General features: G+C 41.3%; 2 protein-coding genes across 3 annotated transcripts in view; one reads left to right on the top strand and one right to left on the bottom strand.

The window, feature by feature from the left end:
• The window catches only part of ABHD4 (abhydrolase domain containing 4, N-acyl phospholipase B), a 34,977-nt gene that overhangs the window by 16,439 nt on the left and 5,149 nt on the right, over positions 1-13,389 (top strand). The window lies entirely within an intron of this gene.
• LOC130846662 (olfactory receptor 6J1) lies at positions 9,946-10,998 on the bottom strand. The gene has a single exon (XM_057725039.1). It carries the CDS (start codon positions 10,996-10,998, stop codon positions 9,946-9,948), a length of 1,053 nt encoding a protein of 350 aa, XP_057581022.1.

Below are 13,389 nucleotides of genomic sequence, written 5' to 3'. Positions count from 1 at the left end.
AGACAATCTCAGCTCGACACTTGCAAGAATAATGAATTCCTAGACAGAATACTAAGGAGGATTCACTGATGCCAACAGATGCACAGAGCCTCCCCCCGGCCCGGAAAGACAAGACCCCATTCTCTTTGTTGGGGACTCTGTAAAGGGGCAGGAGGAGCCCTCTGCAGACCTGCCCTTGCTAATGATGCTCCTTCCTCCAGTGTGTTCGGAGGCCTGATGTACAGTTTGTTATAATTAGGCAACCTCATATTGTAGTTGATACATGTGAGAACAAATTATACAACTAGAAGAAACCTGGGACAAAGAGGACTCTGAAGGACATGGGGTTTCAGATATGTTTATCTCCTCAGTGCGAAGAGTCTGACTTTGGAAAAGAAAGAGCCTGAGGCTGACACCTGACAACGGATGCAGTGTTTAGAACAGGATTTGGGGGAGGGCTTGTGACTTATGACAAAAGATTTACGGACCTCTGATAAGTTATAAGATAACTAGCTAAAAAAAACGGGCATCGTGTACTACCTAAAATTTTCAAGGAAAGAGAAAAGTGTCCAAATAAAGCTGCTTAAACATGTATTTACAGCAGTGGTTTCCAACACGGGTCTGCAGGCTGGAGCTGGTCCATGACACAAAGGATTTCTGGTCTATAAGGAAATAATTTTTTTTCTATATTTTTTCACTCTGAAATTATTTCCTTTCTAACCCTACCAAGATTAAGCTATGTTCTTTTATGAAAAGATGACATTCTAAGATTGTTTGGGGTGGAAGGGAATGTCAATTATTTTTTGCTAAACACATCAATTGCCAGGGATTTTCCCCTATAATTAATTAATTTTAATAAAATCCTAGAGTCTGGGACGTGCTGCATCAGAGAAGACCAGGATGGGAAAGGAACTTGAATTTTATCACAGGAAGACAAACAGTTGATGTAAAACTCACTACTGGAGGATGACCATGGAAAGATAAGTGTTCAGAGAAAGCAGATCTAATTAAAGATTCAACAGTAGTATATATGTCCAAAAGGAAATCACAGAACTGAAACTGGAAACATTTGAATGGGGATGAAAAAAGAAACAAATAGGAAAATAATATCTGGTAGGAGTTACAGAATAAGTGTTAAGATAAAATGAGGATATGGATGATGCTTTTTAAATTTAGGTTGCAGGGAATTCCCTGCCGGTCCAATGTTAGGACTCTGTGCTTCCACTGCAGGGAACACAGATTCCATCTCTGGTCAGGGAACTAAGATCCCTGTGTGCCACGTGGTGTGGCCAAATAAATAAATAAATAAATTCAGGTTACAAAACTATTCCAAGGCAAGATACGGTGGCGCCAGAGGACCTAGCATCAGGGCATCAACTCCAAGTCTCCCTCTGCTGGAAGCAGCACACCTAGTAAATTCTTGCCCTATTGACAACTTCACTTACTGGAAAGTTCCTTTTTTTTAAAATTTATTTTAATTTTTTTCTTATTTTTTTATTGGCTGTGTTGGGTCTTCATTGCTGCACACAGGCTTTCTCTAATTGCAGCGAATGGGAGCTACTCCTCATTGTGGTGCAGGGGGTTCTTATTGTGGTGGCTTCTCTTGTTGCGCATCACGGGCTTTAGGCTCATGGGCTTCAGTAGTGCGGCACATGGTTGAGGAGCCAAGATCCTGCATGCCACAAGGAGAGGCAAAAAAAAAAAAAAGTAAAGCAAGGATAGTTCATGTGAAAATGTTAAACCAATGTTAAGGTTTTAGTGGACTGGAAGCTCAGTTTAAAGCAGTAAAGGATGAGGCTGCCAAAAAAGCTCATGCAATGTTAGGGCTCATTCCTTGCATTCCCAGGTAGATGCAACGGTTCCACTGTACCCAGATCTGAGCAGAAGTTCAATTCTGAGGACATTTTTCCTTTTCTTTGTGAACAAAACATTTTCATTGTAGAAAAATAAAGAGAAGGCTTCTCTGATGGTGCAGAGGTTAAGAATCCTCCTGCCAATGCAGGGGACATGGGTTCGAACCCTGGTCCTGGAAGATCCCACAAGCTATGGAGCAACTAAGCCCACTCACCACAACTACTGAGCCTCTGCTCTAGAGCCCGTGAGTCACAACTACTGAAGCCTGCACGCCTAGAACCCGGGCTCCATAGCAAGAGAAGCCACCTCACTGAGAAGCCTGCGCACCGCAATGAAGAGTAGCCCCCGCTCGCCACAACTAGAGAAAGTCCGCCTGCAGCAATGAAGGCCCAACGCAGCCAAAAATAAATAAATAAATAAATGAAAGAAAGAAAGAAAGAGAGAGAGAGAGAGAAAGAAAGAGAAAGAAAGAAAGAAAGAAAGAAAGAAAGAAAGAAAGAAAGAAAGAAAGAAAGAAAGAGAAAGAAAAAGAAAGAAAGAAAGAAAGAAAGAAAGAAAGAAAGAAAGAAAGAAAGAAAGAAAGAAAGAAAGAAAGAAAGAAAGAAAGAAAGGAAGGAAGGAAGGAAGGAAAGAAAATGGACTTAAAAAAAAAATCATCTAGAGAGTTCCCTGGTGGCCTACTGGTTAGGATTACAGGCTTTCACTGCCATGGTCTGGGTTCAATCCTTGGTCAAGTAACTGAGATCCCACAAGCTGTGCAGCTTGGCAAAAAAAAAAAAAAAAAAAAAATCCATAACTACATTACCCAGAAATAACCACATTAAATATTTTTGACTATATATGTATGTATATATGTATTCTTTCTATATCAATAAATATAGAGTATGAAAAATACAGTCATCCCTCAGTATCTTCAGGGAATTAGTTCCAGGTCCCCTAACGGATACCAAAATCTGAGGATGTTTAAGTTCCTTGTATGAAATGGCATAGTATTTGCATATAACTTACAGATCCTCCCATATACTTTAAATCATCTCTAGATTACTTTTAATACCTAATACAGTGTAAACCCTATGTAAATAGTTACCTATGCGCAGCAAATTCAAGTTTTGGTTTTTGAAAGTTTCTGGAATTTTTTTTTCAAATATTTCAGTCTGCAGTTGGCTGAATCTGTGGATGCAGAACCCTCAGAGGGCCAACTGTATATCATTATTCTTAATTGTATTGCAGTGTGTAGATCTGTCATAATTTGTGGATCCAATTTTCTATTGCTGGATTTTAGAGAGCTTTCTGAATGTTTTTATTTTATAAGCAATGTGTCAAGCACCTTGCACATCCATTTTTGCCCATTTAACCAATGATTTCCTTCCTAAATGTAAAATTGCAGGATTGAAGAGTGCAAAATATTAAGGCTTTTGATAAGCAATGAAAATAATTTATACCAAGCAATCAGAAAAGGGAAAGCAACTCAGCAGAAAAATAAATGTTTTGTCTTCACGTACAGGGCAAAAAATATGAATAAGCAATTCACAGAAGATGTACAGGTAACCAATGAACATATGAAAAGATGATAAACCTCACTGCTAATAGAGGAAATACAAAACAATAATGAGATACAATTTTTTACATGCAGAAGGACAAAAAAATTTTAAGATTGACAATATCTTGTAATGCCAATGGTGAGGAAGATGGACATTTTCATACAATGTTGGTGGGTGAGGAAATTGTTACTACATTTTTGTAGACAATTTGGCAGAATCTACCAAAATAGTCTACTGAAATTTAAAATGGGCAGGGCTTCCCTGGTGGCACAGTGGTTAAGAATCCACATACTAATGCAGGGGACATGGGTTCGATCCATGGGCTGAGAAGATCCCACAGCCTCAGAGCACCTAAGCACATGTGCCACAACTACTAAAACCGACATGCCTAGAGCCCGTGCTCTGCAACAAGAGAAGCCCCCAAAATGAGAAGCCCTCACACCACAACGAAGAGTAGCCCCCACTCGCCACTACTAGAGAAAGCCCGCATGCAGCAACGAAGACCCAACACAGCCAAATAAATAAATACATACATACATACATACATAAAATGGGCAAATGCTATAAGCCATGAGTACTAAGAACAGGAATTTATGCCAATAAATTTTAGCACCATTAATAAAATACTAGAAATATCAATATTTATTATTTATAAAAGTGGCATCTAAATATATATTATGTAGTTTTATAGGTATTGACATGGAATGATATTTTAAAATATCAAATTGCATAGAATTCATATAACACCATACTGTTTTTGTAAAATAAAAGTTGTGTGTGTGAATAAATGTGTATGTTCTATAAGCATAAATGACAATGTTTGCTGCTGGAGAGTAGAATTGGCTGGTAAAACTCTCATGGTTTATTTTTTTCTATAAATTTATTTATTTATTTATTTTTATTGGCTGCATTGGGTCTTTGTTGCTGTGCAAGGGCTTTCTCTAGCTGCAGCGAGCAAGGGCTACTCTTTGTTGCGGTGCGAGGGCTTCTCTTTGAGGTGGCTTCTCTTGTTGCATGTGAGGGCTTCAGTAGTTGTGAACTCTAGAGCGCAGGCTCAGTAGTTGTGGCGCACAGGCTTAGCTGCTCCGCGGCATGTGGGATCCTCCCAGACCAGGGATCAAACCCATGTCCCCTGCATTGGCAGATGGATCCCTAACCACTGCACCACCAGGGAAGCCCTCATGATTTATTTTATACACTTCTGTACTGGCTGAAATTTTACAATGAATGTGTATGTTTATAGTTAAAAATTTAAGATTAGAAACCAAAAAATCTCTCCAGTCAAAGGTGATCCTCATTTTGATTTATGTTCATCTTTCCGTTTCCGGGGTGAACTCCATCAGATAGGAGTCAGGTGTGCTCACTTTGATTCGTACCTGGTCCGGCACAAACATTTACCTGTAGTTGACAAAGCTTGTAGAAGCAAAAAGCATTGCAGGAATGGGCTCCCAGAGGGCTGTATAAGGGCACAGACAAGTAAAGTAAGAGGCTGTGAGATAAAATTCATATTTTATGACAAGACAAGAAAAATTTAAACGTAAAAAATTCTTCTCTGCCCTTTGGCCTCCTCTCTGCCCCCACTGTGCACTGTGTATCTGCATTATGCATCACTAAGCATCAACAAGACAACTCCTTCAAAGACAGCATTCCTTCTTCATCTTGTTAGGAATCACATGACCCACCATGATCACGTTTAGATCTGGCTTATGTAAACTGTCAATAATACATCATTTGGTGTACAGTCCTCTGTCTCAAAAAAAGGATATAACTGTGCCTTGACTTCTAACAAGCAGAACAGTTCTCACAGCTTTCTGAGATGCTCTTCCCTGGTTATAATCCTCAAATCTTGCTCAAGTAAAATTTTCCATTTCTTTCTTAGATCGACCGATTAATTTTTCATCGACAAGGCTTAATTCTCCCTGTCGAAAGTAAGGGAAGAGCTGTCTCTTCTCTCCCTTTTCTTAGACGGCTACTTTAGAAAACTTAAGTTCTGTGTCTGTTCTTTGAAATGTATATAAACCTTAAAGTATTTATATGTATATATGTATATAAATCTTAAATGTATCCATATATAAATCTCTAGCTTTAAAAGTTTACATCAGCCTCTGGCCAGCTTTGTGACCCAGCAAGTCTTTCTTAAGGAACTGGGAACCATGTCTTTGAAGTGGAATCATCAAGGAAGAGGGTGCCTCTCTCTTCCAGTCTCTGCAGGAGGGTAAGAACCTAGCTTGGTGGACACCTCACTCCCAAGCTACCCTCTGTCCTAAAGATACGAGAAGTTTATTTTTCCTCTGGATAAAGCCAATTAGCTAACAGCTGACTACCCCAATTACCAGGTGAAGTTAGTTTGAACTACATGTGACAAATGGTGCAGTCAAGACCCCTTAATTGAGGATTAGTGATTTATCTTGACCAAACGTATGCAGGGGAGTTCCTTAGCTGCCTAGTGGTTAGGATTCTGGGCTTTCACTGCCAGAGCCCAGGTTCAATCCCTGGTCCAGGAACTGAGATCCTGCAAGCCACTCAGCACAGCCAAAAAAAGAAAAAAACTCTTTAGAGGATTGCCTGTGATGCTCGGTGTATTCTGGTTTAGTGGGTCTTAGTAAAGTTGATTTCTCACTCTTCTACCTTTGTGGAGAGGTTTCTTGGGTTGGCAGGAGACTATTTTTAATTATATTTCCCCAACAGCTGTTGAGTGTTTTTGGAGGTCTGGGAGCCCCCCAGGTTCTGGCTGTTGCAACCTGGAGCAGCCTTCTAGGACGCCACAGGCAAATGGGGACTGCGGGGGCCACAGATACACTAGGAGAAAGAAGTCACGTCACAAACTAGAGATGTCTGCTGGGGCCACTTGGACATGCACCCCAGCCCACAGGCTTTCTAGAACAAGACAACAAGCCATCTTTAAGATTCTGTCGTCTGAGGGAAGGGAAAAGCTACTTCTCATCTGGGCTTAGAAATGGAATGAGTATAAAAGTGGGAGCAAGTACAGACCAGCTAAGGCAGTTTTTAAGCAGAAAACTGTCTTTGCTGGGCCTCATCCCCATATCTGATCTCATTACCATTTCCTGACCACACCCACCCCTCACCGTCCCACCCGCACCTCAGAGAGCCCTCCCAGTGCCATCAGACTTCTTCCTCCTCCATTTTTTTTCAAACCTCCTATTGGAGCAGCTGAACTGTTTTATTTAAATGTAAATAATCAACCCCAGTCCAAGTTAAGATTTACATTTTTAAAAAAGAACTATTGCTAAACTGAACACAATTTTCACTTTATTTAGTAAATATACATTGAGTTTATCTAGTTTATACAAGAGTTTATCTACTTGCTGAAAAATTAATCAATAGTCAATATAAGAAAGAAATGGAAAATTTTATTCAAGCCTATTTGAAGATTATAACCCAGGAGACAAGTCTTTCAGAAAGCTCTAAGGACTGTTCCACCTATTAGAGGTCGAAGCACAGTTAATACAAGTTTTTGAGACAAAGGGTTACACATTAAAGGATTACACATCAAAGGAATGTATTGACAGTTTACATAGTCCAATGAGGACCCATAACAGGATTAAGGAAGGAATGCCATCTCCTAAAGCTTACCTTGCTGAAATTGCTTTTTTGGGTGAGTAGGCATTCCTGTGTCTTCTAAGGGGATCTAGTTAATGTATAATGCAGATGCACAGTGCACACTAACGAGGAGGGGGAAGTGCCTCAAATGGCAGAGAAAATGGTGATTATTAAAATTTTCTTGTCTGGCCTTAAAAATAATTTTGTTTTGTCACACCGATGTAAATTCCTAGGAGAAAAGGGTAGGGGACCCAAAATTAACAACAGCAAGTTTTCTGCTCTCAGTGGCATTTGCTTTCTCCTGGGGAACACAGGCAGACAAGTGTATCAACCACACCAAGGATGAGGAGGCCTAGAAGAAGGAAGTGACTTCTGTGGGCTGAGAACAGAAGTGCTTGGCTAAAGGTTCACAGTGGTAACTTGGAAATTTGTAGGAATTTCTTGTGGCTTTTAAGTCCAGTTGGTGGTTTAAAGAGTTCCTGAGGCTGCAAAGAAGGACGACTGAGGGGTCATGGACCTCCAGATATTTTCAGTGAAACATCTCTGGCAGAGAGGACAAGGTTCTGAGGCCCTGTCAGTGCCCTACAAAGAAGCAGAGCGGCCTAGCTTCCTTCTCTCCATACGCTGACCCAAGACACCTGCTCTTTCTCTTTACTCTCATGGAAAACTGGCCCTCAGAGCCCAGATGCTTTGCCAGATGTACTGCAACAGGGAATGGCCTCTAGTGCCAGGGGTGCCTTGGGCAGGCCCCACCAGCCAAAAGGTCTAAACCTTGGAGCCTGGGTCACTCAAAGAAGCAGGGTCTTCAGCACATGCAACACCTCCTCTGTTTCTACAGTTCCCACTCCAGTTCTGAGAACCACTAAACTGTTTATCTGATGTCACCTTTCATCATCTGTTACCAATGGGGTCTTGTTGTCTGCTGTAGAAGGACTGTCCATATGCTTAAACTCTACAACATTATAAGAACTTTCAATGCTATAAGAACTGAGAGACTGAATACATAAACGGACAACAGTCACACCATACATGACAGTAGAACTCTGACCCAGAAATTCCGAAGCAACCAGGCAGGGAACCAAACTACAGCCTCTGCAGCAGTCAGCCCAGAAAGGCCAGGAGGTGGTCAGGACTGCCAATGTCCCGATTTTTTTGCTCCGCCCCATTCCTTCCCCCACTTTTTTCCAACTTGGGACTAGTCAGAGCAAGCCAAATACACTCTCCAAGAGATACCTTGCTTCTAGTTAGCCCACTTCCAGCTTCCCTAGGCCAAAAGCCTCCAATCAGAGCACACCTGAGCCTTACCTTCTTCCGCTACAAAGCCTCCCAGCTCCCTGCCTGCTTTTGAGTTCAGTCAAACACAAGTGATGGTAGCTGACTGCCCTGCTGTAGCCAGTTCTGGATAAATAGCCTGTGTTCTCATCTGTTTCCACAGCACTCTACAGAGTTTCCTTGGTTGTGCATTCCATGCGAAGCACAGGTGTTAAGTCAGGCAAAGTAAATACTCCAGTGCTAGAGGCCAAGGGGCAGAGGAAAGGAAACCTCAGTGTTTCTGATGACATTAAAAAATTTGGCTTGCACTGACCTGAACCATAGGCCTAGAAGGTGCCAGTCAAGCATCTCAGGCAGTGTTTGGGCACAAAGAATTCAGACAAAGAGTTTAATTGGAAACAAGCATCTTTCTAGCTCCTCAGAGCTAGAAAAAAGGAAGGGCTACACTTGGAGCAGAGAGAAGGCTTTAGTCAAGCTGCTTCTTGGTCGTGAGAAACGATGACCTTCTCAAAAGAGTTCAGTAAAAGGGGGTTTGATGTATGGGTGCTGGCAACGTCATCAAATCTGGGAATAGGAAATAAAACTGTCAGCTCCCTGATCTGGGAAGTCATTCGAGAGGAGGGCCATTTACTCTGTGTCTCTGCAGCTGAGTGGGCTCTCATCTATCTCTTCTCTATATTTCTCTACACACCAGTTCCATTCTCTTTGATGGGCAGACTGGTTTCCTCTAATTACTTATCTGCTTGTTGTAATAACCTATAATGGAAAAGAATCTGAAAACTGAAAATGTATAACTGAATCACTTTGCTGTACACCTGAAACTAACCCAACATTGTAAATCAACGACACTTCAATAAAAAAAGAAGTGATGGAGGATTAAATGCCCCCCCCCCAAATAATTACTCATCAGCTTGTATTTGCCCCCAGATGGTCATTCCAGGCACCAGATCCACTTGAGTTTCCAGGGGGAGCATCACCATTGTTCAATATAGTCTCTGCATGTGTTAGTTCGAACTCTCAAAAAAGAGACATTTGTTTGCACAGTTTATTTGTCCCAGCCAAGCCACACAGGTCATAGATCGTTGGCCCAGCAATGGATTGTGCCTTCAGTCAAATTATCCACCAGTGGCTCAATCATTGGAGGCTGAGGGAACAGGGCATGTCTTACCTAAGAATGTGAGCATGTTGGATGTTATAGACATGTTCTAGTACACAAAGCAGTGTTATTAAATAACATGGACTACGTGTATCTACCAGTCATTACAAATGTCCACTCAGGGAAAACAGCGGATTACAGGTTATGACAGTGGATTGGAGAATAATGAAGGTTATTCCTAGAAAGATTCCTAGTGAAGATAGAAGGAAAGAGGGTCCTCGCAGAGGGGACCAGGAAGGACTTTGTGCCAAGCTGATAGAAGAGTTGTACTCAGGGTCCAAGAGGCAATGGAGTCATACATGATGGGACTTCAAACAGGACACAGGCTGTATGGCTCTTCTGCAACTCCTCTTGGAATACTCAGTGTGGACAGAACTTAGAGATCATCAAGTCCAACCCTGACACACTCACAATGAGAGCACTGAGGGCCAGGGTGGCGGGTGATACAGTGGTGGCCACAGAGTTTGAGTTAGAACCAAGGCCAGAGTCCAAGTTCCTGTCTCCAAGCTCAAGTTTTTTCTGCTACAGACCATTCAAGATCCCTTAGCTAGCTCACCCTTTTGCTAAGGCAAGTCCTCTCTTTTAATACTGGGGATTTGCATGATAGATACCTGGTAGTGAAGAGGAAGAGGAACTAGCCCCTCCTCTGTGGTCGCTGTTGGAGGACAATCCACTCCTCAGCATTGACCTCATCCTCTTTTCCAAAACTGCTTGAACCCTGACCCACACATCCCTGAGGACCCCCAATACCATGTCATTCCTCAGAGTATATATGAAGGGGTTGAGGAATGGAGCCACAACACTGCTCAGGACTGAAGGGACCTTGTTGATCTCCAGAGAGTCTTTCTGGGAGGGAGTCACATAGATGAACACTGTGATGCTACCAGAAATCACAACTGTGGTCAGGTGGGAAGCACAGGTGTTGAAGGCCTTCTTCCTTCCACTTGCAGAAGGGATGCGCACTATTGTCAGGATGATGTACGTATAGGAATAGGCCACGAGGACTATGCAGCAGAGGATGACCGTGGACGAAAGCATAAAATCCATCAGCTCGATGGCAGTGGTGTCCGCACAGGCCAGGGCCAGCAAGGGCCCACTGTCACAGAAGAAGTGGTTAATGATGTTGGAGTCACAGAAGGGCAGCTGGGAGATGAGGATGGTTGGAAAGAGCACCGATAGGAAGCCTCCCACCCAAGAGAACACAACGGTCCCAATGCAGACAGGAGGCCTCATGATGGTGCTGTACCGCAGGGGGTAGCAGATGGCAGCGTAGCGGTCACAGGACATGACTGTCAGCAGGAGAAACTCTACGGTGCCCAGGAAGAAGTAGAAATAGCACTGGGAGATACAGCCAGCAAAGGATATGGTTTTATCCCCAGAAACTAAGTTGGCCAGTGCTTTTGGAGAAATGACGGAGGTGAAGAGGATGTCCAGGATGGAGAGGTTGCACAGGAAGAAGTACATGGGGGTGTGGAGGCGGGAGTAGGACAGCACGATGGAGACGATCAGCAGGTTCCCCAGGAGGGTCAGCAGGAACGTGGGCAGCAGCAGTACCAGGAACAGCAGTTCCACCTGCCTGCTGAGAGGAAATCCCAGCAAAATAAACTCTATCACACCGGCACTCTGATTCTCCATGGGCCCGCAGGGCAGGCTCGATTCCTCTAATGGAACAAAGGGAGGTGATATTTAGGAGCATGCTCAGTGTGTGAAACCCCACGGCTGTTCACTAGAAAAATACAAACACAGACTGTGCTAATCCAGATTAGATACGTGAGCCAAATTTAACTTGGTTTTAAACGATTTGCCTATGGAGTTGGAAAATGTTTTTTGTTTCTTATTTATTGATTGATTGATTTTGGGGGCTGAGCCGGGTCTTAGTTGCGGCTCGCAGGATCTTCATTACCACCTACGAGATCTTTCAGTTTCGGCATGCGAACTCTTAATGGAGGCATGTGGGATCTATTTCCCTAACCAGGAATCAACCCTGGGCCCCCTGCATTAGGAGCATGGAGTCTTAGCCACTGGACCACCAGGGAAGTCCCTGTTTGTTTGCTTTTTAATGATAATGTTCACTGTTGGTAAGCGTGCCTGCCCTGAGACCTCACTATCACACAGTTCATATGAACTTCCTAAAAAATAACTTAGCAATTTCTACCAAAAACCTTAAAATTGAACAAGTCCTTAGACTGAGACATCCTACTTCCATCTTGAGGAAATAGTCATGGATGTTTTGCCACAGGAACATTCACCATAAAATGGCTTATAATGACAATTTGGCAACAACTTAAATATCCAAAAATGGGGGATGAAATAAGTAAATTATGGAATATCTAAATAATAGTGTATCATGTAGTCATTTAAAATTGTATTTTACAGCATTATGTAATGCCAAAATATTCACAATGCATTATTATCATTAATGGATTTTTTTAGAAGCAAGTTATAAACTACTGGTAACATTATGATCCCATTTTGAGAGGATAAAATGTAAATCAGCAAAGATCCTAACGTAGTCAAGACATTGCTAAAGAAGAAGATGGTGGGGAGGCCTCGCCTAAGCAGAAATCACAACATAAAACAAGAGTGATTAAGGCAAGATGGTATTGGCACAAGATACGCAAAATGACCAGCGGAACAAAATAAAGAGCCAAGAAACAAAGACACGCAAATGTGGAACAGTGCTACATGTCAGTGGTGAAAGGAAGCTGGTACTGCTGGATTGACCATATGGGGAAAAAGAAAAATTGAATTCGCTACCTGTTTATTCCAATGGACAAAAAAATTAAATGTAAAAATCAATACTTCTAGAAGAAAAGATAAAAGAATACTGTTTTTGGCCCTAGTGTATAAAAGAATTTATTAAAAAAGATCAGAAAAGTGCTAAACAAAAAAGAAAATATTAATAAATTAAGCTACATTAAAGTTAAGAGTTTCTGTTTATTAAAAGACCCCCAAAATAAAGTTAAAGGCAAATCACAAACAGGGAGAACATATTTGTGACACAGATAATGGACAAATGTTTAGTATCCATAATATATAATCAACATATTGATTTTTACAAAGCCATGAGAAATAGGTAAGCAATCCAATAGAAAAATGGGCCAAACATTTGACCTGAATTACATTACAGAGGAAAGAAATATAGCCAATAAATGTAAAAAAAAAAAAAAAAAAAGATGGTTGATCTCATTAGTAATCAGGGAAATGACAATTAAGACAGTAGCAAGATACTGTTTTATACCCCTTGTATTGAAAAAAAATAGAAATATGATAAAAACAAATGTTGAGGTGACTGCAAATGCATAGGAATTACTTTTTTTAATTTTTAAAAAATGTTACTGAAGTATAGTTGATTAACAGTGTTTAATTTCTGCTGTACAGCAAAGTAACACAGTTATACATATATCTATTCTTTTTGCATATTCTTTTCCATTATGGTTTATCACAGGATATTGAATATAGTTCCTTGTGCTATACAGTAGGACCTTGTTGTTTATCCGTCCCCACAGAAATTCTTTTCCACTGCTAGTGAGGGTGTAAATTTATGTAATTGCTTTGGAAAATAATTTGTCATTACTTTTTAAGGGTGAACATTCAAATGCTCTGTGACCCAGTAAGTCTAATTCTAGGTCGAGAAACTTTCACATATGCACCAAAAGACAAACAACAATGTTCACAGAAGAGAGAGAGGGAGAGAGAGAAATGAGGGAAGGAGGGAAGAAGGAGGGAGGGAAGGAAGAAAAAGGAGAAAGGAAGGAAGGAGTGAGGAAGGAAGGAAATAAAGACCAATGTCCAGAGGCAGGATAACAAATAGGTAGTGATATGACCACAGAATGTAATAGTACACAACAACGAAGTGAATGAACTACAGCTCAATCAGTAGTAAGGATGAATCTCAGAGACATTAGAAAAAAGGTAATCCCAGAAGACTACACACAGTAAGATTTTTAAATTAAACTTAAAACCAAACAAAATTAAATGATATATTGTATAGGCATTGCACGAGTATAATAAAATACGATTTTA

This window comes from Hippopotamus amphibius, chromosome 2, assembly GCF_030028045.1.
Source record: "Hippopotamus amphibius kiboko isolate mHipAmp2 chromosome 2, mHipAmp2.hap2, whole genome shotgun sequence".
Lineage (NCBI taxonomy): Eukaryota > Metazoa > Chordata > Mammalia > Artiodactyla > Hippopotamidae > Hippopotamus > Hippopotamus amphibius.
Note: the sequence above shows the minus strand (reverse complement) of the source record. Positions and strands in the feature narration are given on the sequence as shown.

Excerpts from the sequence above, each read along its gene's own strand:
- LOC130846662 (XM_057725039.1), bottom strand. The coding sequence starts at position 10,998 with ATGGAGAATCAGAGTGCCGGTGTGATAGAGTTTATTTTGCTGGGATTT.